At 47.8% G+C, this 24,998-nt stretch overlaps 2 protein-coding genes across 8 annotated transcripts; one reads left to right on the top strand and one right to left on the bottom strand.

Annotated features, from left to right (window-relative positions):
- The first annotated feature begins 919 nt into the window (after positions 1-919).
- LOC781261 (clusterin-like) lies at positions 920-24,057 on the top strand. Of its 7 annotated transcripts, none has more exons than XM_015472606.3 (5): positions 920-2,724; positions 12,637-12,785; positions 18,865-18,966; positions 22,467-22,696; positions 23,807-24,057. In XM_015472606.3, the coding sequence occupies exons 3-5, from the start codon at positions 18,924-18,926 to the stop codon at positions 23,873-23,875; spliced, it is 342 nt and encodes a 113-aa protein (XP_015328092.2). In that variant the 5' UTR covers positions 920-2,724; positions 12,637-12,785; positions 18,865-18,923; the 3' UTR covers positions 23,876-24,057. The 7 variants fall into 7 exon arrangements, with proteins under 7 accessions (XP_015328092.2, XP_015328094.1, XP_015328093.2 ...); XM_015472608.3 differs by lacking the exon at positions 920-2,724 and adding an exon at positions 7,800-7,888; XM_015472607.3 differs by lacking the exon at positions 920-2,724 and adding an exon at positions 8,157-8,407.
- LOC132345911 (uncharacterized) lies at positions 7,530-10,096 on the bottom strand. The gene is made up of 3 exons (XM_059889326.1): positions 10,028-10,096; positions 9,531-9,622; positions 7,530-8,163 (listed from the first exon to the last, which is right to left on the bottom strand). The coding sequence occupies exons 1-3, from the start codon at positions 10,094-10,096 to the stop codon at positions 7,530-7,532; spliced, it is 795 nt and encodes a 264-aa protein (XP_059745309.1).
- Positions 24,058-24,998: the final 941 nt, after the last annotated feature.

The raw sequence follows: 24,998 nt of genomic DNA, 5'->3' as shown, positions 1-24,998 counted from the left end.
CACCACTCCTGGAGTTCACTCAGACTCACGTCTATTGAGTCGGTGATGCCATCCAGCCATCTCATCCTCTGTCATCCCCTTTTCCTCCTGCCCCCAATCCCTCCCAGCATCAGACTCTTTTCCAATGAGTCAACTCTTCGCATGAAGTGGCCAAAGTACTGGAGTTTCAGCTTTAGCATCAATCCTTCCAAAGAACATCCAGGGCTTATCTCCTTCAGAATGGACTGATTGGATCTCCTTGCAGTCCAAGGGACTCTCAAGAGTCTTCTCCAACACCACAGTTCAAAAGCATCAATTCTTCGGCACTCAGCCTTCTTCACAGTCCAACTCTCACATCCATACATGACCACTGGAAAAACCATAGCCTTGACTAGATGGACCTTTGTTGGGAAAGTAATATCTCTGTTTTTCAATATGCTATCTAGGTTGGTTATAACTTTTCTTCCAAGGAGTAAGCATCTTTTAATTTCATGGCTGCAATCACCATCTGCAGTGATTTTGGAGCCCCAAAAAATGAAGTCTGACACTGTTTTCACTGTTTCCCCATCTATTTGCCATGAAGTGATGGGACCAGATGCCATGGTATTTGTTTTCTGAGTGTTGATGAGATTTAAGCCAACTTTTTCACTCTGAAAGAGATGGGAATACCAGACCACCTGACTTGCCTCTTGAGAAACCTATATGCAGGTCAGGAAGCAACAGTTAGAACTGGACATGGAACAACAGACCGGTTCCAAATAGGAAAAGGAGTACATCAAGGCTGTATATTGTCATCCTGCTTATTTAACTTCTATGCAGAGTACATCATGAGAAACGCTGGGCTGGAAGAAGCACAAGCTGGAATCAAGATTGCCAGGAGAAATACCAATAACCTCAGATATGCAGCTGACACCACCCTTATGGCAGAAAGGTACCATAAATGGATGCAAAAAGGGAATCGCAAACACAGGTGCTGCCTTACTACTAGTATGTGAAGTATGTGGGATGTGTATGCATGTGTGTGTGTGATTTGTGTGGCAAGGGTGTCTTGTAGTATATGTGTATTTATGTGGTGGGTGTGTGGTTTGCGTGTTGGGTATATATGTGTTATGTATATGTGGATTGTACATGTGTGTGTGTATTTATGTTGTATTTTTTGATGATGAGTGTGTATCGTTTGGTGTAAGTGCATGGTTTGTGTAGTATGTGTATGTGATGAATATAGTATGTGTGTGTGTGGTGGTGGTTTGCAGGGAGCTGAGACCCTGAGCTTAGAGTTTTTATTTTAAAAGTATCTCTGCGTTGAGATCAATTGATAAAGTCTTTTCAAATGTTTCATTTCCCCAGAAATTATTTGGAACATGTTTTCTTAAGAACAAATGTTTGTTTTTCAGGAAGAAACTTCAAATGTTATAGACTGCTTTAAGTGAAAATGATTGCTGCAGTACTTGAGTCTCAGCAGACCCTGTAGTTTAATTTAGCAATCAAAGGCACTTGCATTGAGTTGTTATGCTCAGAGCTTCCAGAGGTCCCATTTCCTCTGCTTCTGACATGAAACTCCATTTCCCCTGTTCTGTTGCAACCATTTCTTTCTCTCCAGAGGAGGTTGTGGGGGATGAGGTGCTTATTTTGGCATCTGTCCTCACTGACCCTGTGCCATCTCCTGGGAGACAGTGTAGGTTAGAGGCTAAGCACGAAAGCTCTTGAGTAAGAATGCATGGGTCCAAATGCTGGCTCCACCAACTTGGTGAGAGCTTAATCTTGATGAGTTTCCTCATCTGTGAGATGGGGTAGCAGTGGTTACTTACCCTGCAGGGTTGTAGGAAGGCTTTCATGAGATAATGATGTAAACATAGTGCTTGGGAGATACTAAGTGTTCAGTGAACACAAACTTTGGTGACGAAGTGGGTCTTGTATGGATCTGGCCGTGCCTCTATAGGTAAAGGAGAAGTAGAAGCTGTTAGTAGACCATTTCTTCCAAGATTTATGGTGAATTTATTCCATTTGGCCTGCATATACCAACTATATACCAAGATTTATTATGAATGACCTCTCAGCTCTTGCATCTGATTTGTTGGTGGGGTAATGAATGCTTAGAAGGGATTTTTGAAGATGCCAGTGGTTCCAGGTCTGGTCCGATGTTAGGGCAACAAGTCTTCCAAGCAAAATTGCTCTCCCTCACATGTTGCAGCTAGCCTACCATCGGTCCCTTGCTCTGGAATAGGTAAGTGTCTCAGCACTGTGAACTGTACTTTGACAGCATTAAAACCTCCCAAAATTCTGGCATGTTATATAAGTTACTCTGACTAACATGCAGCTATTTGGCACAGTTTTCAGATGAAACTTCACATTTTGTCCTTGCCATTTCGGGACCCCTCTGTAGACATTAAAGTCTGAGCAGTGTATCCAGTAGAAGGTTCTGGGTGCAGAAACAGAGGGTGTGGATGTGGGGCATCTGCTTTTCATTTTTGCTTTTTTCATACAATTTAGTGGGAGGGTCTTGGCCCTTCTCTTGGTGGAGGAATGCAAATTGTAGATTCTGGAGACATGTCAGGTGGTTGGGTGGGGATACCTACATAGAAATACCTGGAAACTTAAGACCTTGTACTTGTCTAGCACTGCAGCTGCTCCCAAAGAGTTTTGTGAAGACATGGAGTGTCCAAGAGCTAGAAAGAGGCCAGTGGGGACCATTGCTGTGTCCACCATAGCAAGATCCACTCATCAGAGAGGAGGCAGCCCTGCCAGGTGTCTATCAGAACTTACATCTCCCTCTCTCTCTCTTTTTCCTCTCTTGTCTTCCTGACTGTAGGCTAGGGCCCACAGGACCATCTCTAGGATTCCCTCTTCCAGGCAGTTCTCAAGCAGTACTAATGAGAAAGCCTTTGGCTTTAATCCCAAATTTATCCCACCTCCCCTCAACCCCATTCACTTTGCCAAAGGGTTTTCATTGTTTCGCCAGTAAGATTTGGATTTACATTGGTAGAAAAATGGGTGCACTGTAAACCAACTACACTTCAATTTAAAAAAGGATGCCTAACTCAACAGAACGAGCAATAATATGAATAAGCAAGTCACAGAAAAGGAAACTTTATTTTAAAATGAGTAGCTGAAAACAATAAACAAAGACAGTAAGAGAGTAAAATGTCAGTTTTACCTGCCAGAGTGGCAAACATTCAAAAGGACAACTACATCCAGACTGATGGTCTCGTGGGAACTGGGTTTTCTCGGAGACAGTGAGAGTTGCTGCTACCATCAGCCTGTATATATTAACACTGACATGACATATTCTCTTTTACCTTACAATCCCAATTTCAGAATCTCTTATACCAATAAAAGGTTAACAGTGAAGGTAGTTTAAGTAATATTTGTCTAGTTGTAGGTCCATGAAAAGCAACTCAAGAGAGACTAGCATCAGATCTTTTCTCAAAGAGATCCTATTTGGGAAAATAAGGGAAACACAGTGGATGGAGTGAATGTTTCTGGACTTAGGGAAGCCCTGAAACAGCAGTCAGGATGCCTCTGCATCAGCTCTAGGCTAATTTTATCACTTCTAATTTTATTATCCATTATTTTTTTATGACTGAATATACCCAAATTATAATTAGAGCCTGGAGAGTGATTCTTAATTATAGGCCATGGAGTATTTACTGCTCTCATCCATTTCTAGCTTGTTCCACTTCCATCAGCAGTAGCTAAACTGCCACGCTGCTGGCACAGAGCTGGACCATGGTGGTGGTGGTGTGCAGAAAAAAGACACCACCTAGCCAGGGAGAGATGGTGGGCAAAGCAGAAAGAGATGAGCTGCTGCTGCTGCTGCTGCTAAGTCGCTTCAGTCGTGTCCGACTCTGTGCGACCCCATAGATGGAAGCCCACTAGGCTCCTCTGTCCCTGGGATTCTCCAGGCAAGAACACTGGAGTGGGTTGCCATTTCCTTCTCCAATGCATGAAAGTGAAAGAGATGAGCAAATAAACGTAAAGTTCTTTACTTTCTCCTTGCCCCCTCCCTGATGGTTCCCCCACTCCAAGAAAAAAAATCAAGCCCCAAACCCCAAACCTGACTGCCTAAGTCCATGATAGAAGAAAAATGTCTTAACAGCAGTGTCTGCCAAAAAGATGATGAATTCTATATGAATCAACCAAGTGACTCAGCAGCTAAATAAAAGCTTATCTCGAGTGTGCCGGCAAGGGAGCAGGTGGTCCTGCTCTGGCCTGTGGTCAGTCCTCACCGGTATTGGCAAGCCCAGGGCTCAAGAGTGGTAACATGCAGGAGGCCAAAGGGTTGGGGAAGAATTTACAAACAATGACAGAGCAGGCAGCGACAAACCTGGGGAAATGCTGGGAGAAATGACCAAATGCTTTCAAAGAGCTGAAGGGCTAGCAGTGGGGAGATGGATTGGGTTTTCTCTGTGTGATTTCAGAGGACAGAGCTGGGTTTGAGACTGTCTCTTGCAGGAGCCAGGCTCTGACTTCACCAAGTTCTATGGACAGTTTTCTAGATGATTTTGTGCATGTAGGTAGTGAGCTCCCAGTTATTGGGAGCATCCAAACAAAGGCAGGATGACTACCTGGTGGGAATGTGGCAGTGGTGGTGGTGGTTGGTGGGGAGTTGAGAATCAAGTGGTGGAATCTAAAAAAAAAAAAGGTACAAGAGGACTTCCCTGGTGGTCCAATGGTTAAGACTTTGCCTTCCAAAGCGGGGAGTAGAAGTTCGATCCCTGGTTAGGGAACTAAGATCTTATATGACCTGTGGCCAAAACATAAAACAGAAGCAACATGGTAACAAATTCAATAAAGACTTAAAACAAATTTAAAAAGGGTACAAATAAATGCATCTACAAAACAGAAATTGAATTATAGATCTAGAAAACAAACTTATGGTTGCCAGGGTTTAAGGGGAGGTGGGATCAATTGGGAGACTGGGATTTACATATGCACACCACTATATATAAACTAGGTAACAAATAAGGACCTGCTGTATAGCACAGGGAACTGTTCAGTACTCTGTAATGACCTGTCTGGGTAAAGAATGTAAAAGAGTGGATATAAGAATATGTATAACTGAGTCACTTTGCTGCACACCTGAAACTAACACAACATTGGAAATCAACTACAGGTCAATAAAAGTTAAAAAGAAAGAATCAACTCTTGGGTGAGGGCTGCACCAACTGGCCTCCGTGATCTATTTAGACTATTGAAAATCCAGTGATGCATTTACGGTACACTCTTTTCCTTCAAGTTTTATCTTCTGAGCCTTGTACGCTTAAGAGCTGGAGTCATCAAGTAATTCCTCCCAGAGGACCACAGCTGAAGCTGTGAATCACGTTCTTTTCTCCCAATCCTGTCTTCTCCTCCCTTCCCCTACTTCAGCTGACTAAGGCAGATCTCCTTGCCTTGTCCTCCAAAGTCTGATTTTTTAAAATATAATTATTACAGATTTGTGCCTCCTGTATCGGATGCTGGGGGAGTCGCGGAACAGAAAAGTTACAAGGAGCATGCTCAAAGAGAATCCTTTTGGCCTTGGGCATTGACAGGATGCTAAACAGGAGGCAGTTTCCATAGAAAATGTAGCTGTTACTGATAATTAGACTTTTCCTGGAAGATAAAGTGAAGCCTTAAAGGAGAAATACTATTGCAAATTCTGGCTGGATTTTTTTTCTTTTCCTTCTGGGCTGATGATCTTCTCACACTTGGCATTGCTCCTGGTGAGGTTGAAGAAGACCTCAGAGATGATACATTCCAGATTCCTTACTGTCCAGAAGGAAGAAACTGACAACTGAGGAGCGGGGGTGGAATGTGAGGGTTAAATCTTTGGTCTGGCCACGGTCACCCAGAGCCTCAGGACAGAGCTGAGACTGCGTCAGAATTTCTTGCAATGCCCCACCCCCACTTGCCCCCTGTTTTTCACATCCCTAGAAGCTCCCTCCGTGCTCCTTCCTGAAAAGGTGGGAGGGGGGTTTCTAGTTGTGCCTGGACCTTGAGCAACCAGAGACTGGATCTGAAGCTGTATGTTGAAAATTATGAGCAGGAAAACTCAGCCCCTGGCCATACAACTCTCTTCTGAGCCCCTCAACTTGCTGGTTTTCAGTTGGCGAGTGAACCATACTGCCCACACCTGCCCTGTGCCCCCATCTCCCCCCAGCCAGCACGAGAACCACACTCAAGCCCGTAGACCTTTCTCATAGGGCTCAAACATCCTGGGTCGGAGTGCCTGACTGTTTCTTCCCCAGGAAGTATTAATGGCTATGCCTGTGAAGCTTCTGGGTTGGTCCTCTCCCTGCTATGGGGTGGCATGACTGCTCTCACCCCTCTGCCCCCATCAAAGCCCCCTGCCACAGGGAGTCTGTTGGCAAGCTTCCTCCTGCTAGCAGAGGGAACTTGGGGCTGGTGATCAGTGAGTCCCTTTGCAAATAGGATCAGCAGCATAATTTGTGAGGCTCCATGCATGATGAAAACGCAGGGCCCCTTGTTCAAAAACTATTGAGAATTTCAAGACTTGGACAGTAGCTCATTAAACAATAAATGGGCCAGCAGGGTCCTGTGTTCATGAAGCCCACCTGGTTTGGCTGGGTCTCAAGTGGATGGGGACAATATTTACTTCAAGTCTGGCACTCAAAGAGCCAGGGAGGCCTTCTAAGTTTCCAAATGAATGTTCTGTACATCCCTAAGAACATGTTTCTGTTTCCTGCAGTCTAGCAGGTCTGCCAAAGGACCACCAGGTCACTGTAGTGGTTTGGGAAGCCATCATTTTATACTTTCTGTGTTGCATCACAACATCCCTCTCCGTCACACCCCTGATATTTCTGATGCTGTTAAATGGAGCCGGAGGAGTGGCACATATGAAAAATTAACGTTCAACCGGGCAGCGGAACTGTGAGGTTTTATTTGGGAGTAGGGACCAGGCAAAATCACTACAGATGGTGACTGCAGCCATGAAATTAAAAGACGCTTACTCCTTGGAAGGAAAGTTATGACCAACCTAGATAGCATATTCAAAAGCAGAGACATTACTTTGCCAACAAAAGTTCGTCTAGTCAAGGCTATGGTTTTTCCTGTGGTCATGTACGGATGTGAGAGTTGGACTGTGAAGAAGGCTGAGCGCCGAAGAATTGATGCTTTTGAACTGTGGTGTTGGAGAAGACTCTTGAGAGTCCCTTGGACTGCAAGGAGATCCAACCAGTCCATTCTGAAGGAGATCAGCCCTGGGATTTCTTTGGAAGGAATGATGCTAAAGCTGAAACTCTAGTACGTTGGCCACCTCATGTGAAGAGTTGACTCATTGGAAAAGAGTCTGATGCTGGGAGGGATTGGGGGCAGGAGGAGAAGGGGACGACAGAGGATGAGATGGCTGGATGGCATCACTGACTCGATGGACGTTGAGTCTGAGTGAACTCTGGAAGTTGGTGATGGACAGGGAGGCCTGGTGTGCTGCGATTCATGGGGTCACAAAGAGTCGGACACGAATGAGCGACTGATCTGATCTGATCTGAGGGACCAGGCAGGGGCGCGGAGCATCCCTCCACTCCTGCGGAGCTGGGCGCTCGCCGTGCATGTTAACTCAGGCTCTCCCCTTCTAGGGCGCCGTGCCCCGGCTCTGAGCCCCTTGGGTGCGACCCCGTGCCCCAGCGTCTGTCTCCGCCCGAGCCTTTCGCGGTGCCAAAGCGCCCCCCTATGCCCCGCGCCGGGTGCTGCACCTCACCCACCTCCCCAAATGCCCACCCCCTGCATCTCGGCCCGCTTCCCGCGCCGGCTTCCGGAAAGCTCTCGGTGCTTTCTACGGCATTCTTTGGGCGTCCTGCAGGTTTGGAGCCATTCCCAAAGTGGGTGTATACGCAGCGCAGCGCTATAAACACGGGAGCCTCACCGTGCAGTGCACTCGGCGTCGCCAGAAGCTTGTGGGCGGCGCTGACGGGTGAGACGTCCCCACTCTTCCAGTCCCCTGCGCAGCCCCGCCGCCGGGAAGACGAGCGTAGGGCTGGGGGTCGGGGGCCGCCAGGCGAGGAGAGGATGGTCGCTGGTAGTCCCCGGGCTGTCAGAGGGGGCCCTTTGGGTGGAGTCGGAAGATCCAGGGAAGGGAAGTGGCTGGAGCCCCATCGCCAGGGAACCGAGTTGGGGACCGAAAATTGTGGGGTCGGCGTACAGGCAGGGACTCGGGACCCTCTTTGTTTATGAACTCCAATCACAATTCTGTGGGGTAAACAGGATAGATGTTAGTGAACCTCCTTTTGTGAAGATGGGGAAACTGACATCTGGAGAACTGACGCTGCTGCTGGAGTGGCAGAGCTGCTTCCTAATGCACCAGAGTACATCAGAGAAACGTCACACAACCTCCATCAGGTTTTAGACATCTGATTCAAACTGTCACATCTTATAAATGAAAATCTGGAAGGATAAACAGAAAGAAAAATCTCCAAAGATAAACAGAAAACAGGTATCAGAATTGCGATTAGAACCCAAGTCTTGACCTTTCAGAATTTCTGGACCTATCGAAAAAAGAAGCTGATTATTACTATTTAAGAGTGGGGTTAGGAATTTAAGAGTAAGTACTGGTATTGTAACAGGATGCTTTTGAGACTTCGTTATAATAATAGTTGGAAATTACAGACAATTTAAAAGATCAGCCATGTGGGATGGCAAAATAAGGTACACCAGATAAGAGACTATTACACAGCTGCAAAACTGTGCTTTTAGAGTGTATTTGAAGATAGTGGATGTAAAGGATCCAATTGTATGCAAATGCACAGAAAAGAGGAGAGATACCACAGTGCTAATGGTTGCCTCTGGAAGGTGTGAATTACTGGCAATTGTTTTGTTTTTCTTTTTGATTGAGTTTGCTATATTTTGGGATGGAGTAGGAGAGGAGCTTGGGCTTTTTACCCTGCAGCTTACTCCGCGTGACAGTGTCTTCCCCATGGCTTCCTCTGGGGAAAGGAGAGCCTTTGAGAGGCTTGTTTAATCAGAGCAGTTGGCAACCAGGTGCCCTAGTCTGAAGATGGGAGGGGAGGGGAGGGGAGTCGGTGCAAAGGGAGGGCAATTTGGCTGTACAGCCACTGTTCCCGTACTGCCCTTGGGCTAGTGTCAATATCATCTGCATGTGTGTTAGCACAGTAGTCTCAGAATCAGAATCTAGTGTGATAACAAGACTCCCGGCTACTTCCCAGGTACTTTAAAGGAGTCAGCAGCAGGGAGGGACCACAGGTGGCCTCTGTGTGCCTGCTTCCTTTCCTCTGTCCCTCTCTACGTGCCACCTCCTCCCACTTCCCCAAAGGATACTGTGCCAGTGCCCACAACTGGTCCTACGTCTATTTTTGAAGGAGTCAGAATTTGCAAAGATGACATAAGACCCTTGTGTTTACAGAACACATTCACATCTCTGAGATCTGTATTACGTCCATTTTACAGACGGAGAAACTGAGGCTCAGATATCAGTGACTTGGTGTCAAGGAAAGAACACTGGGCTGGGGGATTGGGAGGGCTGGGTTCTCATCCTGGGGTTGCCACCAGCTTGTTGCAGGCCTTGGGGAGCCCCAGCCTGTTTCTGGGTTCTGCCTTACCTCTGAGGTGATTGGGTGGGAGACAGGTCCCTGTCCCAGCTCTCAGCTCCATGACTCCCATGGTCCCCAGGCTCCTGATGGGAGATCCTGTACTGACCCCTGGGTTTCCGGACTCCTCATCCAGCGCTCCTGCCTTTGGCTTCCCTGAGTCTCTTTTCTTCAGGACCCAATGCCCTGTCTTCCAGTCACAGCCTATTTCAAAGGCTGGGGTATGATTTCTACAAAGCCTTCACTTATGGGGGAGGAGTGCTCTGCTGGAGGGGTGTTTCTCTCTGGCTTTCTCTCTCTGGCATGACAAAGCCTCTGTCTGTGCTCCAGGCGTTTCAGGCCTCAGTGAGCAGCAGGAGCAGTGTCTGGCAGACCTGAACTAGCACCTTGGCTTAGCTGCCCACCCACCATCTCTGCAGAGGGCAGTGACCCGCTCTCCTCTCCCACGCTACTCTACTCAGGGACCACAGCCCAGCTGCCTTACTAATTGTGTCTCAGGAGAGACTTGCCTTATTCATTTTCTCCCAAGGGTCCCAGCGGACCTGTGGAGGAGCTGAGAACGGCTTCAGGGTGTGCATCGTTTCAGGAAGGGGAGAGCCCCTTCCCGTTCTTGTTAGGGTGAAGTGGGTAAGTTCAGATGAGCAGTTGTGAGGAGGAGGGGTGCGGGATGGGAGAGGGATGCAGGGAGAGGGATTTTTGTTTTGCAACAACTTCAGCTTTGGGGAAAGGATCCATTGTGTAAGACCAGCTGGTCCAGGGCTCAGGGCAGCTAGCCAAGTGATGGTGGGAGGACCTTGGGAGGTGCCCTGCTGTGGGCTTAGAGGGACCAGCCAAGTGAAAGGGACCTGGTGGAGCAGAGAAGCGCTGCTCCCAGCAGGACTTCTTCTGGGGAGGCTCCTTCCCCCCCACAGTGCCACACCCCACCAATCCCTTTGGCCTTGCCCCTCCCTCTCTATACTCCCTGAAGACCACTGTCCTCCTCGCCTCACTCTACTCCCATCCATGCCTCCTGCCTCGAGTCTCACACTGGGGATGATAAATGGATTTATTTCCCTGTGTCGACCCAGAGGGTCTGAGGCTATCACTGCTTCAGGCCCTTGAAAAGCACTTTTGGGAGGTGTTGAGGCTTGGTTGGGGAATGGTGCTGTGGTTGATTGGTGATGCCGACAGCAGGGGACTGGATGTGTTCAGGGCTGCAGTCCCCACTTTAGGGGGATGGGAGAGGCTGGATGAGTGACCCAAGAGAGGTGTTTTCAGAGTTGAGTTTGTTGAGATAGACGCCTTCTCTGGATGCAGAAATCTCATGTGTCTTTTGCAGGCATAGTCAGCTATGATGGGAAGAGAAGAAGGAAGGGGAGGGGAGGGGAGGAAGAGGAAGAGGGGAGGAGGAGGAGCAGGAGGAGGGTGGCTTGGACCCGAGTCCAGTGGTTCCAACTCCAGATCCTTATTTCTTCTGTATTAGGCTGCTTTCCTGGGGTCCTTCCCGGTACCCCGCTGCCTCCACTTTCTTTTGAAAGTGCCCAGTGGCAAGAGTGATCCTTTCTTGTCAAGTCCCTGGGATGTGAGCTGAGGGCATAGTGGAGGGCCAGGCCTCAGCAGGGCTCCAGGAAAGCAGGCAGCAGGCTGGGCTGGACGCAGCGGGCTGTCTAGCTATTACCATGACAGTCCCCTGTTCTCTCCAAACAGAGGCTTGCTGGGATTCCAGAGTTGGAGAAGGAGGCAAGCTGAAGACTCTCCTGCTGTTGATGGGGCTGCTGCTCAGCTGGGAGAGTGGCCGGGCAATCTCGGGCAAAGAGCTCCGGGATAAGTGACCTGTCATGCCCTTCTGTCAGGACCCCAAGGGTCAGAGCCCATCTCTGACCTGTGCATGAGGTCTGGTTTGCTCTGCCTGGGTCCTTCTCTGAGCTCCCTGTTGCTAGTCAAGGCTCTTTGTGGTCAGGTTGGCTTCCAGGCACTTTCAAGTGGACCCCAAGCCCTTTCTGGATCTTGTATCTCATCTGGCTGTTCTCTTCCCATTCAGCTTGGCCCAGTACCCACACAGCTCCCCCTGAAGCTCCATGAAGCCTGGACCACTGGGGCCTCTGTGGACTTCCCCCTTGAGTTTCCATAACGCTTACCACCTGTGTCTGCCACCTTTCCACCTACAAAACCAATGCTCTGGGTTCAGGAAAGAGAAAATATAATTCATTAGGAGGGCTTATCATCCTTCAGAACCCAGCTTTTGGTTCCGCTCTTCTGCTAGGTCCTTCCTGACACCCATCTTCCCTCTGCTCCACTCTTGTCCTGCGAGCTGACCAACTCTCCGGGGTAGTAGTTAGAAAACCAAATGTTGAGATCAGAGGTGGGTGGGAGTCTATCTCCACCCTCCCAGCTGTATAACTGTGGGTGAGTATCTTGATCTCATTATGATTCTTCATCCTCATTTATGCAATGAGGTGAAGGCAGTGTTGAGAGTCTTAGATAAAATGCATATGAAGCATCTAGCACGGTGCCTGGCCCAGGATAAGCACCAGAGAAGCGTGGGCTATTACTTTTAGTACTTTAGTAACATTGTCTCATTGTATTTGTCAAACGATGTGGTATGTCTGATCAGTCTCCTTGTGGGATGGTGTAATTAAGTCACCTCGGTGTCCCTGTCACCTGACACCATGCATTGGAACAAAGACGAAGTTCAGATGTTTGCTTAAACTGCTTTCCAGAAAGGACTGTATCCAAAAGGATACTATTTTATATTTTGATGCTTAAACATCAAATTATGCTTCCAGGATTTTTTTTTTTTTCCTTGAACATTTTCTTCTGCAGTTAGTTAGGCTGCTCCTCCAGAGCCCCAGGGGCAGACTGGGTTATTTCTCTGGGTGTGTCTGCTCCAATGTTTGCATTTCTGAGCAGCTGGGTAATTGATTCTCAGGCCCTGGGTCTTTAGTGCGCCCTGGAGATGGAACCTGGAATGGAACCTGTGTCAGAGTGAAGCTGGGACCCTGAAGGCTGCTTGCCAGGGGGACCCCAGCCATGGCAGCCCCTAGATCCACTGGCCTTTCTGACCCTTTCAAATGGTTCCAGGATTGTATTCCCAGCACCACCCACTCACATCATCCACCTCTCTGCCCTTTTCCTGCAGAAATGTCCACCGAGGGGAGTAAGTATGTGAATAAAGAAATTTAAAATGCCCTCAAGGAGGTGAAACAGATAAGGACCCAAATAGAACAAACCAACGAAGAGCGCAAATTACTGCACAGCTCCCTAGAGGAAGCCAAGAAGAAGAAAGAGGTAAGGAAGAGCTCCGTGGCCCCAACCTTGATCCTCTGTGCTGGAGGGAGAGAGTGGCCCTTGCTCCTCCAGGTGCCCTGCCAGGTTGCCGTGGTGACCTGCCCTCCTTCCTTCCCCGCTGTGTCATCTGATACCAGGGGCTGTGGTTAACAAATAGGGAAGGTTTATTTGCTTTTGAAAGCTTTAAGAGATGAGATTTTGGATCTGGTTTCGTTACAAGCCTGCTGCCAGATTCATTTCAATAGATTTTTCTAAACCCCGATTGTGTGCAAGCTCCAACGTCGGCTTTGGGTAGGGTCTGTCACTGTCACGGGTTAGAAGGGGGATGGCACCCTACCTTCAGGAAGCTTATCTAGTGTGGGTAATACCTTTGGGGGTATAGCAGGCACACACTGTATTGCCCACGTCTGAGTTCTGGACTACTTTGTAAAGAGACACCTAAGTCCAACACCAGCATACACAACTAAGCCACTGTCATTCGACAAACAGCTTATTTGTGCTGTGCTCAGTCCCTCAGTTGTGTCCAACTCTTTGAGACCCCATGGACTGTAGCCCGCCAGGCTCCTCTGTCCATGGGATTCTCCAGGCAAGAATACTGGAGCATGTGGCCATTTCCTCTTCCAGGGGATCTTTCTGATCCAGGGATCAAACCCACGTCTCTTAAATGTCTCTTGCACTGGCAGGCGTGTTCTTACCATTACCGCCACCTGGGAAGCCCAGCTTATTTAAAAAATCAATAGTCTTTGTCAGGGTATCCTCAAGTTGTACCCTGATTGCTACCCTACCCCTAATGACAGAGATGCTGAGATGCAGCCTATGGTCCCTGATGTGTGGGGTGAAATCATTATAAAGACTCAGAGAAGTTCTGTGGTAAAGAAACACATGTAACTTCATTTAACCCAAGTGCTTTCCAAATCCAATTGACCAGGGAATCCATTTATTTTTTTCCTGATAGCTTGGAGCACAATTTCATGGTAGCCACTTGCAGAAATGTTGGCCTGGGTGCAGCTCTAACTTTCTCTGAAACTTAATGCCCTTTCTTGGTATGAGTAGAAATTCCCGCCATGCTATGAGAAACCTCCTAGACTCCACGGAGAAGTGGCAAGTCTTGTTCTTGAATGTTTGTTTCTCACTGGAATATCTTGTTTCTCACTGGAATTTAATATTTGACAATCCAGGTTCTATAAAGCACATCATGTTTGGAGAAAGACTTCATGACTTCTCAGTTGAGAAATATGAGAACTGGAAAGAAAGGAACTGCCTGTGACTTGGCCTCATAGAAGGTGTGGTGGCCTTCCCCATTTGGGAGCAAGAGGCAGTGGACACAGACCAGGGGACAGGGGACATGGAGCAGGAGAAGATTTCACATGGCTCCTCCTGCTCAGACATTCCTAGTGCAGCTTCATCTGGGGGTATAGATGGTCTACTTCATTCTTTGAAGAGTAAAACACTTATTTTTCAAGATTTTAATATAGAAAAGCAGAAGAAAAGTTTTTCCATAATCCTTTTACTTTAGGACAATTCCTTAGGTATCTAAGGATACCTACGTTTGATCTATTTCTTACTATTTTTTCTCCTCTGTACTTTTTGGACAGTGGCTGTACTCAAACTCATTAATTTTTTAACATGAGAAATGCTTATTATAATATTTAACACTTATTACAAACATCCTTGGTAATGCTGTCCTAGCTACCATTTGTAGGTAGTACTATTTCCTTAACTTGTCCCCTAGTTTTGAACATCTGAGTTAACTCCAGTTTGTTTTTTGTTTTTTTTTTTTTGCCATTTATGAAGATTGTAAAAAATATCTTCAGGCATACAGATTTTTCCTTGATTGCAGGAATTCCTTGGGATAGATTCCTGCAGAATTACTGGATCAAATGTCATGGTCATGTTAGAGACTTTTGGTAGCAGGTGTGAATTTGATTTTAGAAACTTACCTATTCCCATGGCATGCTGCAGACTGTGGTTGCCATAGAAAAATAAGATTCAAGGAAGCTTTGGAAGATGATATTTAAATTCCTGAAGTTGAGAGTATAAAGTGGGGTATTTAGTGAGAAGGGGGAAGTCTTGGGGTAAAGACATTAGGTGCAGCATCAGAGAAAGATGTCTAGATGGGCTCTAGTGGCCAGAAAGGACTAACGAGCAGGATGAAGATGGGAGGATGTTTAAAACCAGATGAGAAGGGACATCCTGGTGGCAAATGTGGGAACTTGTGAGCCAGAGCAGGATGGAAATAAGCACCCATGTGCCAGGTTGGGCAGAGTTGGGGGTGGGCACCCATGCCTGCTTCAGGAAGGGGAAGCCCGTGGTTTCTGTGGCTAAGCCAGCCTGTGTCATCCCCCAGAACCCCCTGAATGACACCAGGGATTCCGAAACCAAGCTGAAGGCATCCCAGGGGGTGTGCAATAAGACCACGACCGCCCTCTGGGACGAGTGTAAGCCCTGCCTGAAGCAGATCTGCATGAAGTTCTATGCTCCTGTGTGCAGAAGCGGCTCAGGACTGGTTGGCCACCAGGTGACAAGGCGCCCTGCCCCTTCAGCACAGCATGTCTCGGGCAGGGGAATGAGAACTGAATATGCTTCTTTGATTCTGCACCGAGTTCCAAGTGTGGGGATTTCCCTACCAAGGGGTTCTCCCACACCAGCCGGGTGCCCTGCAGTTCAACTCAAGTCGGACCCCATCTACCTAGAGACAGCATCAGACCCCACAGCTTCAGGGCTCAGTCTCACAAGTCTGCCCCACCACGCCCACCCCCAATTTCAACCGCCAATCATGAATCCAGGTGGTCACCTGTGCTTCTGACTGGCTGGCTGTAGATTAGAGTGTTCCATGACCGCTTCCTTTTATTGTTGTTGAGTCATTAAGTCATGTCCAACTCTTTCCAACCCCATGGACTGTAGCCTGACAGGCTCCTCTGTCCATGGAATTTCCCAGGCAAGAATACTGGAGTGAGTTGCCATTTCTTTCTCCCAGGGATCTTCCTGACCCAGGCATCAAACCCATATCTCTTACACTGCAAGTGGAACCCAGCATCCCCTTGGGTTCAATTAATTTGTTCAAGAAGCCCACAGAACCCGGAAAAACATTTTACATACTAGATAATCAATTTATTTTTAAAGGATATATCTTGGGTTATATCTGGACCACTGGGGAAGAGGTTAAGTATCTACCTTGCAGTGCAGGGAACATGAGTTCGAACCCTGCTTGGGGAACTAGAATCCCAATGCCACAGGGCAGTTAAGCCTGTGTACCGCAATGAAAGATCCTACGTGACACAACTAAGGCCTGACACAACCAGAGATAAATTTTAAAAATCAAAAATAAGTAAAATCATTTTTAAAAAAGCCACCAATGGGTGACTAGCCCATTGGTCATCCATTAAAAAAAGTAATAAAAATAAAAGGGTATAAGTCAAGAACAGCCAGATGGAAGAGATGCCCAGAAAAAGGGATGGGGAGGGCTGGAGAGCCTTCATTTCCTCTCTGAGTCAGCAGGCTCTTGTGTCTCATTGGTGCATGTGTTCATCAACCCAGAAGCTTCCCAACCCATCCTTTTGGATTTCATAGAGGCTTCGTTACAGAGGCACGGTTGATTAAATCATTGACCATTGGTCATTGATTTAATCTCCAGCCTCTCTCTCCCCTCCCTAGAAATCAGGGGCTGGGGCTAAAAGTTCTAACCTTTTAATCATGTAGTTGGCTCTCCCATCAGTCAGCCCCCATCCTTCAGATCAGATCAGTCGCTCAGTCGTGTCTGACTCTTTGCAACCCCATGAATCGCAGCACGCCAGGCCTCCCTGTCCATCACCAACTCCCGGAGTTCACTCAGACTCATGTCCATCGAGTCAGTGATGCCATCCAGCCATCTCATCCTCTGTCATCCCCTTCTCCTCCTGCCCCCAATCCCTCCCAGCATCAGACTCTTTTCCAATGAGTCAACTCTTCACATGAGGTGGCCAAAGTACTGGAGTTTCAGCTTTAGCATCATTCCTTCCAAAGAAATCCCAGGGCTGATCTCCTTCAGAATGGACTGGTTGGATCTCCTTGCAGTCCAAGGGACTCTCAAGAGTCTTCTCCAACACCACAGTTCAAAAGCATCAATTCTTCGGCACTCAGCCTTCTTCATAGTCCAACTCTCACATCCATACATGACCACAGGAAAAACCACAGCTTGACTAGACGAACTTTTGTTGGCAAAGTAATGTCTCTGCTTTTGAATATGCTATCTATGTTGGTCATAACTTTTCTTCCAAGGAGTAAGCGTCTTTTAATTTCATGGCTGCAGGCACCATCTGTAGTGATTTTGGAGCCCAGAAAAATAAAGTCTTGACACTGTTTCCACTGTTTCCCCATCTATTTCCCATGAAGTGATGGGACTGGATGCCATAATCTTCATTTTCTGAATGTTGAGCTTTAAGCCAACTTTTTCACTCTCCATTTTCATCTTCATCAAGAGGCTTTTTAGTTTCTCTTCACTTTCTGCCATAAGGGTGGTGTCATCTGCATATCTGAGGTTATTGATATTTCTCCCGGCAATCTTGATTCCAGCTTGTGTTTCTTTCAGTCCAGCGTTTCTCATGATGTACTCTGCATAGAAGTTAAATAAGCAGGGTGACAATATACAGCCTTGACGTACTCCTTTTCCTATTTGGAACCAGTCTATTGTTCCATGTCCAGTTCTAACTGTTGCTTCCTGACCTGCATACAGATTTCTCAAGAGGCAAGTCAGGTGGTCTGGTATTCCCATCTCTTTCAGAATTTTCCACAGTTTATTGTGATCCACACAGTCAAAGGCTTTGGCATAGTCAATAAAGCAGAAATAGATGTTTTTCTGGAACTCTCTTGCTTTTTCCATGATCCAGCAGATGTTGGCAATTTGATCTCTGGTTCCTCTGCCTTTTCTAAAACCAGCTTGAACATCAGGAAGTTCAGAAACTTTCAAAAAGTTACTTCCCTAACAAAGCAAAGACAGCTTGATTGCTCTTATCACGGGAAATTCCAAGAGATTTAGGACCTCCTTGTCAGGAACCAGACCATATATATGTTTCTTACGATAAATCACAGTATCACAGCTTCATTTCACATGCCATTTGCAACTGATTAGTTCTGGCTGCATTGGAGCCCAGAGTGTCGTGATCTATTGGTAATGTCTGCTATGAGTGAGAACAGCTCAGCTGTTCGTGACTATAACCTTAGGGTCTGGTAGAGAATGGGCACACAGTGAGTATCTTTTGAATGAATGAACTCTAACATGGACGTGAAAAGCCAAAACTTTTAGAAGTGTCTTCTTTCAGTGAATCAGTAGACCCTGGTTGGCCAACCCCATCTCCTAAATGCTACAGTTTGACTGGCACTGGTGCTTGGCTTGTAATGGATTGGAAATACAGGAGGGTATTGGCTTGAATGGGCCTCCCTGGCGGCTCAGTGGTGAAGAACCCACCTTCCAGTGCAGGAGACATGGGTTCAATCCCTGGGTCAGGAAGATCCCCTGGATAAGGAAATGGCAACCCACTCCAGTATTCTTGCCTGGAGAATCCCATGGACAGCAGGAACCTGGCGGGCTACAGTCCATGGGGTCACAAAAGAGTCAGACATGACTTAGCGGCTAAATGACAAATTGACTTGAATAAGCATTTACTGCATATCTTAAGGTCGGGGGTGGGGCACCCTGTGTTATAAGGAGGTTCCAAGGTGAATCTTACTCCTGCCTTCAAGGGGCTTGCTGCCTGGCGAGGGGGAGAGAAATGAGCCAGACAGAATGCAGAGCAAAACAGGTTATAATGCCAAAGAGAAGTATGGACAGATCAGAAAATGTGGAGGTGGGAGAGGTGTCAGCAGGTGGCAATGGTGAGAGGGAGGCCATACCCAGCTCAGGGGGCCCTGGGAACCACCTCCTGGTCCTGCTGCAGGGAGTCCCACTGCTGACCCAAGCCTGTGTCTTTCTGCAGGCAGACAGCCAGATGCCAACCTGCTCTGCCTGCAGAACCATCTCAAAGGGCCAGACAGTGGTGTGGAAGGGCTCAGAGAGATGGGGCGGCCCATGTTGCTCCATGTGACTTCCCTTGTGTGTCCCCAGAAAACAGTGACCGCACTGTGTGCAAGGAGATCCGCCACAACTCCACGGGATGCCTGTGGATGGAAGAGCAGTGCGAGAAGTGCCAGGAGATCTTAGGAGTGGGTGAGTCGGAGACCCCTGGTCTCCTGTGTCCTCAGGTTCCCAGCACCTCCCTGGGGCTGCCTTTAGGGCGTCAAGCGGATAGGAGTTCAAACGCCAACTCTGCTACCTTCCAGCTGTGGCTCTTGGTGGGAGAGGGGTCCTTTGCTTGGTTCTGCCTGGATCCCCATCTGGGGTCGAGGGTTAGGATGCAGAGTCGTCCCCAAAGTTGGGAGACAGAATACAAAGTATTGGGTTGGCCAAAAAGTTTATTCAGGCTTTTCCATAACATCTTGTAGAAAAACCTGAAGAACTTTATGGCCAACCCAATACTTACCGCATCAGTTCATGGTTAACAGGCTGACTGTAGGAGGGGCAGCCGTGCTTTGTAAAAAGCTGTCATCCTGTGACTTCCTCCAGTTAGTCTGTTCCCAAGGGCCAAACCCAGTAGACATCCTCATTTTGGGCTGCAGACGATGAAAATTTAGATAGCATGTTGTTGTTACTGTTGTTTTGTCACTAAGTCGTGTCCAACTCTTTGCAACCCTGCGGAATATATAGCCCGCCAGGCTCCTCTGTCTGTGGGATTTCCAAGACGAGAATACTGCAGTGGGTTGCCATTTCCTACTCCAAAGGATCTTCCCGACCCAGGGATTGAATTTGAGTCTCCTGCATTGGCAGGCGGATTCTTTACCACTGAGCCATCGAGGAAACCCTTCGACAGTGTGAACTCTGTTAAACTCTTGCCAAGTGTTTGTTACTGAACACTCTTCTTCTACACACTTCATATTTACTCTGCTCCCTTGGATAACTGGGGTGGCTACTTATCTTACAGAGGAGGAGACTGAGTTAGAGAAGGTTCAGTGACCTGCTCAGGATTACAGGACACCCCTCCTGTGGGGTGTTTGGAGTGTGTTCCCCACCAGTGCTGCTGTGTTCTCTGCCCTGAACATACAGGACTCTCCTTGTGGTACCTGCACTTCCTGACCACCTTCCTTGTGGTTGGTTGGTCCCTGAGGCAAAGGAAATAGCTCTCTTCTGCTGTTGCTCTCTGTTTTATCTGGGAACTGAATTCTTCCTACTTGGAGGTAACAGCTATAAAAGCAGAGACACACTTCCTGGCTCACAGAAGTTTATGCTCGGAAGGAAAGAGTTAATTATCCCCACCCCCACCCCAAGTGGATCGATCCTGTGGCTTTGATCTTAATTCTTTTGGGTGCCTGGGCAGGCCTTCAGAGTCTGGTTAAATATTCCTAATCTCAGTGCTGTGATTTTAGAAGCCACTGCAAAAGTACAAGTGCTATATGAGGCTGATCTATGAAGAAGTGAGGTGAGTCCACAAGCACGCCTCTTGGGTTTAGCCCATAAAATATCATAGGTAGGAAACCGTAAATCACACAGTACCTTGCAGTGAGAAAGTCACCTTAGGGCCAGAAGAAGAGACCTACCGATGCCCAAGCTCAGATTGGTGCCCCTGGTACTGATCTTAACCGTCACTGATCACAACTTCCTGAAACACTGGTTTTCTTTTCTACACTGAGGAAGATTTATGACTTCTTATCTAAAGTGCTTGCAACCTTTGGAGCGTGTGCTGCCTGGGACCTCCAGACTGAACTTTTGCAATTTCCATTCTCCTGGCATTTTGGACCAGATCATTCTTTTTTTTTTTTTTTTATGATAGGTTTCATCATTTTTTAATATTAATTTTTAAAAAATATTTATTTATGTATTTGGCTGCTTAGGGTCTTAGCTGTGGCCTGCGTGACCCTCACTGTGTCATGTATTGCAGTGGGTGGGTTCAGTTGTTGCCACGTGCAATGTGGGATCCTAGTTCCCCAACCAGAGATCAAACCCATGACCCTGCATTGCAAGGCAGATTCTCAACCAGTGGACCCCCAGGGAAGTCCCTAGACCAGATCATTCTCTGTGATGGGGGCTTCCCTGTGCACTCTAAGGTGTTTCATAGCATCTCTGGCCTCCAGTAACCTCCCATCCCCTACCCTGCCAGTTGTGACAACCAAAAGTGTTTTCAGACCTTGTCAAATATCCATGGGGACAGCACTGTCCCAGGTGAGAGCCACTGCTCTAGACTTCATCCCGGTTCTCAATGACTGTCCTTATTTTCAATGACTGTCTGGCACAAAGAGTTAAGGTTAGTCATTGTACATATTTCTCAACCCAGGTTATTGTTCATAATCCTATGTCTTGCTCCACCTGATGTTTTATTTTAATTTAATAGAAATGATTAAAGGGCTTCCGTCATAGCTCAGTCGGTAAAGAATCTGCCTGCAACTCAGGAGACCCTGGTTCTATTCCTGGGTCAGGAAGATTCCCTGGAGAAGGGCATGGCAATTGACTCCACTATTCTTGCCTGGAGAATCCCATGGACAGAGGAACCTGGTGGGCTACATACAGTCCATAAGGTTGAAAAGAGTTTCACATGACTTAGTGACTAAACCGAAACCGATAGAAATGATTACAACCAGCATGATGAAGCGTGCAAAGAACTCCTCCTTTTCCCTGACTTGCTTGAGTTTCATGTGCTCTTTTGGGGATATTTTTCAACAATTAAGGGAGAGAAAAACAGTAGTTTTTAAAGAGAGAGCGCGTTGTTTCCAACCCCTGTCTACCTGACCACCTGCAGTGGGTGGGGTGGGGGGGAGTGGGGGGAGCAAAAGCAATGAACTTCCCTACTCTCTGGTGAGCTTGGCAGCCAGCCACACTGGGCAGATGGGCAAACCTGGACCCCCTCACTTCCTGTGTGCTCGTGGTCCGAGGATCCTGGCTGGCTCTTCTGCTAGCCAGGTTCTTGGGGCCAGAATTTCCAACTCTGTATATATAGGCAAACTTGGAGAACTTGGGAGAGCCACAGACTCAATAGGAAGAGCCCAAGTTTAGGAGTTAAAGCCTTGAGTTCACCATCCTGACCTCCCAAATAATTCATCCTATGACTTTAGGCAAATGATTTGGCTCTGTGCTCCTCAGTTTCATTGTTGGACATCAGAATACATCAGACTATTAGAGATCACCACTACCCAGAGCGTTCGGTGATGCCTGGGGCATAGCAGTACCACACAAATGGCAGCTACAGGTAATGTCCACCATTTCCGGAAATGACTCCTGGGGGGTCGGGGGCAGCAAGAGGAGCTCCTGGTCTTTGCACACGGAGCCCTGAAGTCCATGCTTCTTGAGGTGTGGACAATGCCCCTCCTTGCCAATCTCCAGGGAGGCAGGATCTTGCACCCAAAGAGAAATCAGTGATGTTACTGAAACAATTTAGTTCAGCTGACACTGTCTCCCAGAGCAAGACTTTTTTGATGAAGATAGTATGTGCTGATTCACACTCAGGGCAAGCTCTCTGCTTTGTCTTGGGCTGACAGCAAACACACGGTGGAAAGACGGTGTTCAGAGTAGCTCTGCTTTAGGTACTGGCTGTGTGACGCGATTGCCATTTGTCTTCATCCCTGTTGAGCTCTCCCTTCACATTCCTGTCATTTGTTTGTGTTCTTTCCATCTCTGGGCAGACTGTTCTGCCAGCAACCCGACTCAGACGCTGCTGCGTCAGCAGCTGAACGAGTCCCTGCAGCTGGCGGAGAAGTTCAGCAGGCTCTACAACCAGCTGCTCCAGTCCTACCAGCAGAAGCTGCTCAACACGTCAGCCCTGCTCAAGCAGCTGAACGAGCAGTTCACCTGGGTGTCCCAACTGGCCAACCTCACGCAGAATGATGACCAGTACCATCTGCAGGTCTCCATGGTTAGTCTGTGCTGGCCACACATGGCAGCTGCACTCATGGTGCAGTCTGGAGGTCGCATGGTCCTCCCCCAGGGGTGAAACGGGATCAAGATGTTCATGGGGGCATGTCTGCTTTGATGGAGCACTTGTCCTACTGCAGGAAGCAAACACTCAGGCACAGCGGTACACGGAGACCTCATTGCCTGATGAGGCGGAGTGTCACGATCCTGTTTTATTGGCTAGGTTCAACAGCTTACCCAGCATCTCCTACCTGAGGGGTGATCACCCAGGTGTTTGAATCTGTCTGCCTGGCCGCAGAGCTCTTTCCAGAGAGCTGCCCTGTCCCACGTAGGATGCCTCATGAACTGGCCCATTGTTCTCCTCCAGTGATAAGCAGCATCACTCTAGTACCAGGAAACGTTTCTTTTTCTCTCCCTGATTCCTTTTCTACCACTGTCTGTCTGGCTGCTGCCCAAAGGAAGCATGGCAGCTGGGAAACCATGTTTTACTTGGTGGGGCTCCCCCTGGGATGGTCCTTCATGGAAGGCATTTACCCCCCAAAAGTAGTGTCTCTGAGGGCATTTCCGTTCACCAAGTTGTCTAGTTGTGGAGGTTAGGGAAAAGCAAAGGGGTCCACAGATCCGAATGAAGCCTTACTTTAGTTGCCAGCTGAGTCTGGGTTGACCGTCTTCCCCACCCCCTTGTTACCTTTTCTCCTTCCAAGTGAATGCTCCGACCCCAGCATTCCGTCTGGCCTCACCAAGGTGGCTGTGAAGCTCTTCAACTCCTTTCCCATCACCGTGACAGTCCCGCAGGAAGTCTCCAGTCCTGACTTTATGGAGAACGCGGTGGAGAAAGCGCTGCAGCGCTACCGCCAGAGGAGCCCATGAGTGTGCGCCCCCAGCCCCACCTGGGGCCCTCTGGGGCGAGCAGTTCCCTGGGGGTCCAAAACACAGGGCAGAGGCACCACTGGAGCTACAGCCAGAGCCCACGCGGGAAGTTGGAAAGCTACTCGGAATTTTTTTCTTTCTTTGGAGGATGTTCTTTCTGGGTTGGTGAGGATCAAAGTGTTGGTTGCTGCTTCTCAGTGATTATCAGCCCTCACCTCCCCCTCCCCTGTTTCTTTTTCAGGGAGGAGTGAGGCGTGAAAGTTGCTTTTCTAAGTATGGGGGCATCTGCACCCACTTGCCCCTGAGATGAGCTTCAGGCCCCTCTAGAGAGTTCTGCACATCACCAGGTGACCAGGCCTGGGCTCGAGGCCCTCCTGACCCCACCAGCCTCTCTTTCCTCTGAACTCCTCTGAAACGCACTGATGCCTGCGTTTGCTGATCACCGGAGGAGCTTGCTCACATGCCACTAACTCAATAAATCGCCTTGTAATCTGAATGCTTTGCTGTGTCTTTTTTTGTTTGTTTGTTTTTTTGGCTGCGCCCTGAGGCATGTGGGATCAACACTATTGTTGTTGATTAGTCGCTCAGTCTCTATTGATCCCTATTACGACCTATGTACTGTAGCCCACCAGGCTCCTCTGTCCATGGAATTCTCCAGGCAAGAATATTGGAGTGACTAACCATTCCCTTCTCCTGGGGATCTTCCTGACCCAGGGATCAAACCCACATCTCCTGCACTGGCAGGCGGGTTCTTTACCGCTGAGCCACCAGGGAAGCCCCTTTTAGTTCACTGACTAAGGATCCAACCCGCACTCCCAGCATTGCAAGTGTGGCGTCTTAACCACTGGACCACCAGGGAAGTCCTGGTGTGTCCACCTTAGGCTGGTTGTTTTGTTTGTTTTAACCCCGGAAGGTCTTCATTTGAATGTGGGAAAAAAAGAGAAGAGAAAAACCAATGGCTAAGATGGTATAGTCTCATATAGTTGAGAATAAAAGGAGTGGGATGATGAAGTTGGTCCAGTTCAAGGATTTCCTGCTTTTAGGAAGAGATGTGCTCAGCAGCCAGCTAAAGCATGTTTCTGAAAAACGAACCTTTTCCATTTTCTTATAAAGTGGATACTTACTATGATTGGGGTGAGGATGATCTCCCGAAGGAATACATTGAAAATTAGGGTGTGTAAGGGGTAAAAATAAGGCATACTGGTTATTTTGATATATAATTGATATTTTCCTTCTGGAAAATGTACTCCTCCCCAAAAAACAAAAGGAAGTAATTTTCTTTTAGTTGTGAGAGCTTAGCATCCCTGTGAAACCTTGACTGTGGTATTGCTTGTTTACTGTCTGTTCTATACCACCTTTATATCTTTCCCCCAACCTTAAGAATTTCTCCTCTGCCTGGGTTTTTCCTGATAACTATTCATCCCTCCGGGCTT

The sequence above is a fragment of the Bos taurus genome, chromosome 8 (genome assembly GCF_002263795.3).
Source record: "Bos taurus isolate L1 Dominette 01449 registration number 42190680 breed Hereford chromosome 8, ARS-UCD2.0, whole genome shotgun sequence".
NCBI classification, from domain to species: Eukaryota; Metazoa; Chordata; class Mammalia; order Artiodactyla; family Bovidae; genus Bos; species Bos taurus.
This window is presented reverse-complemented; position numbering and strand designations above follow the sequence as displayed.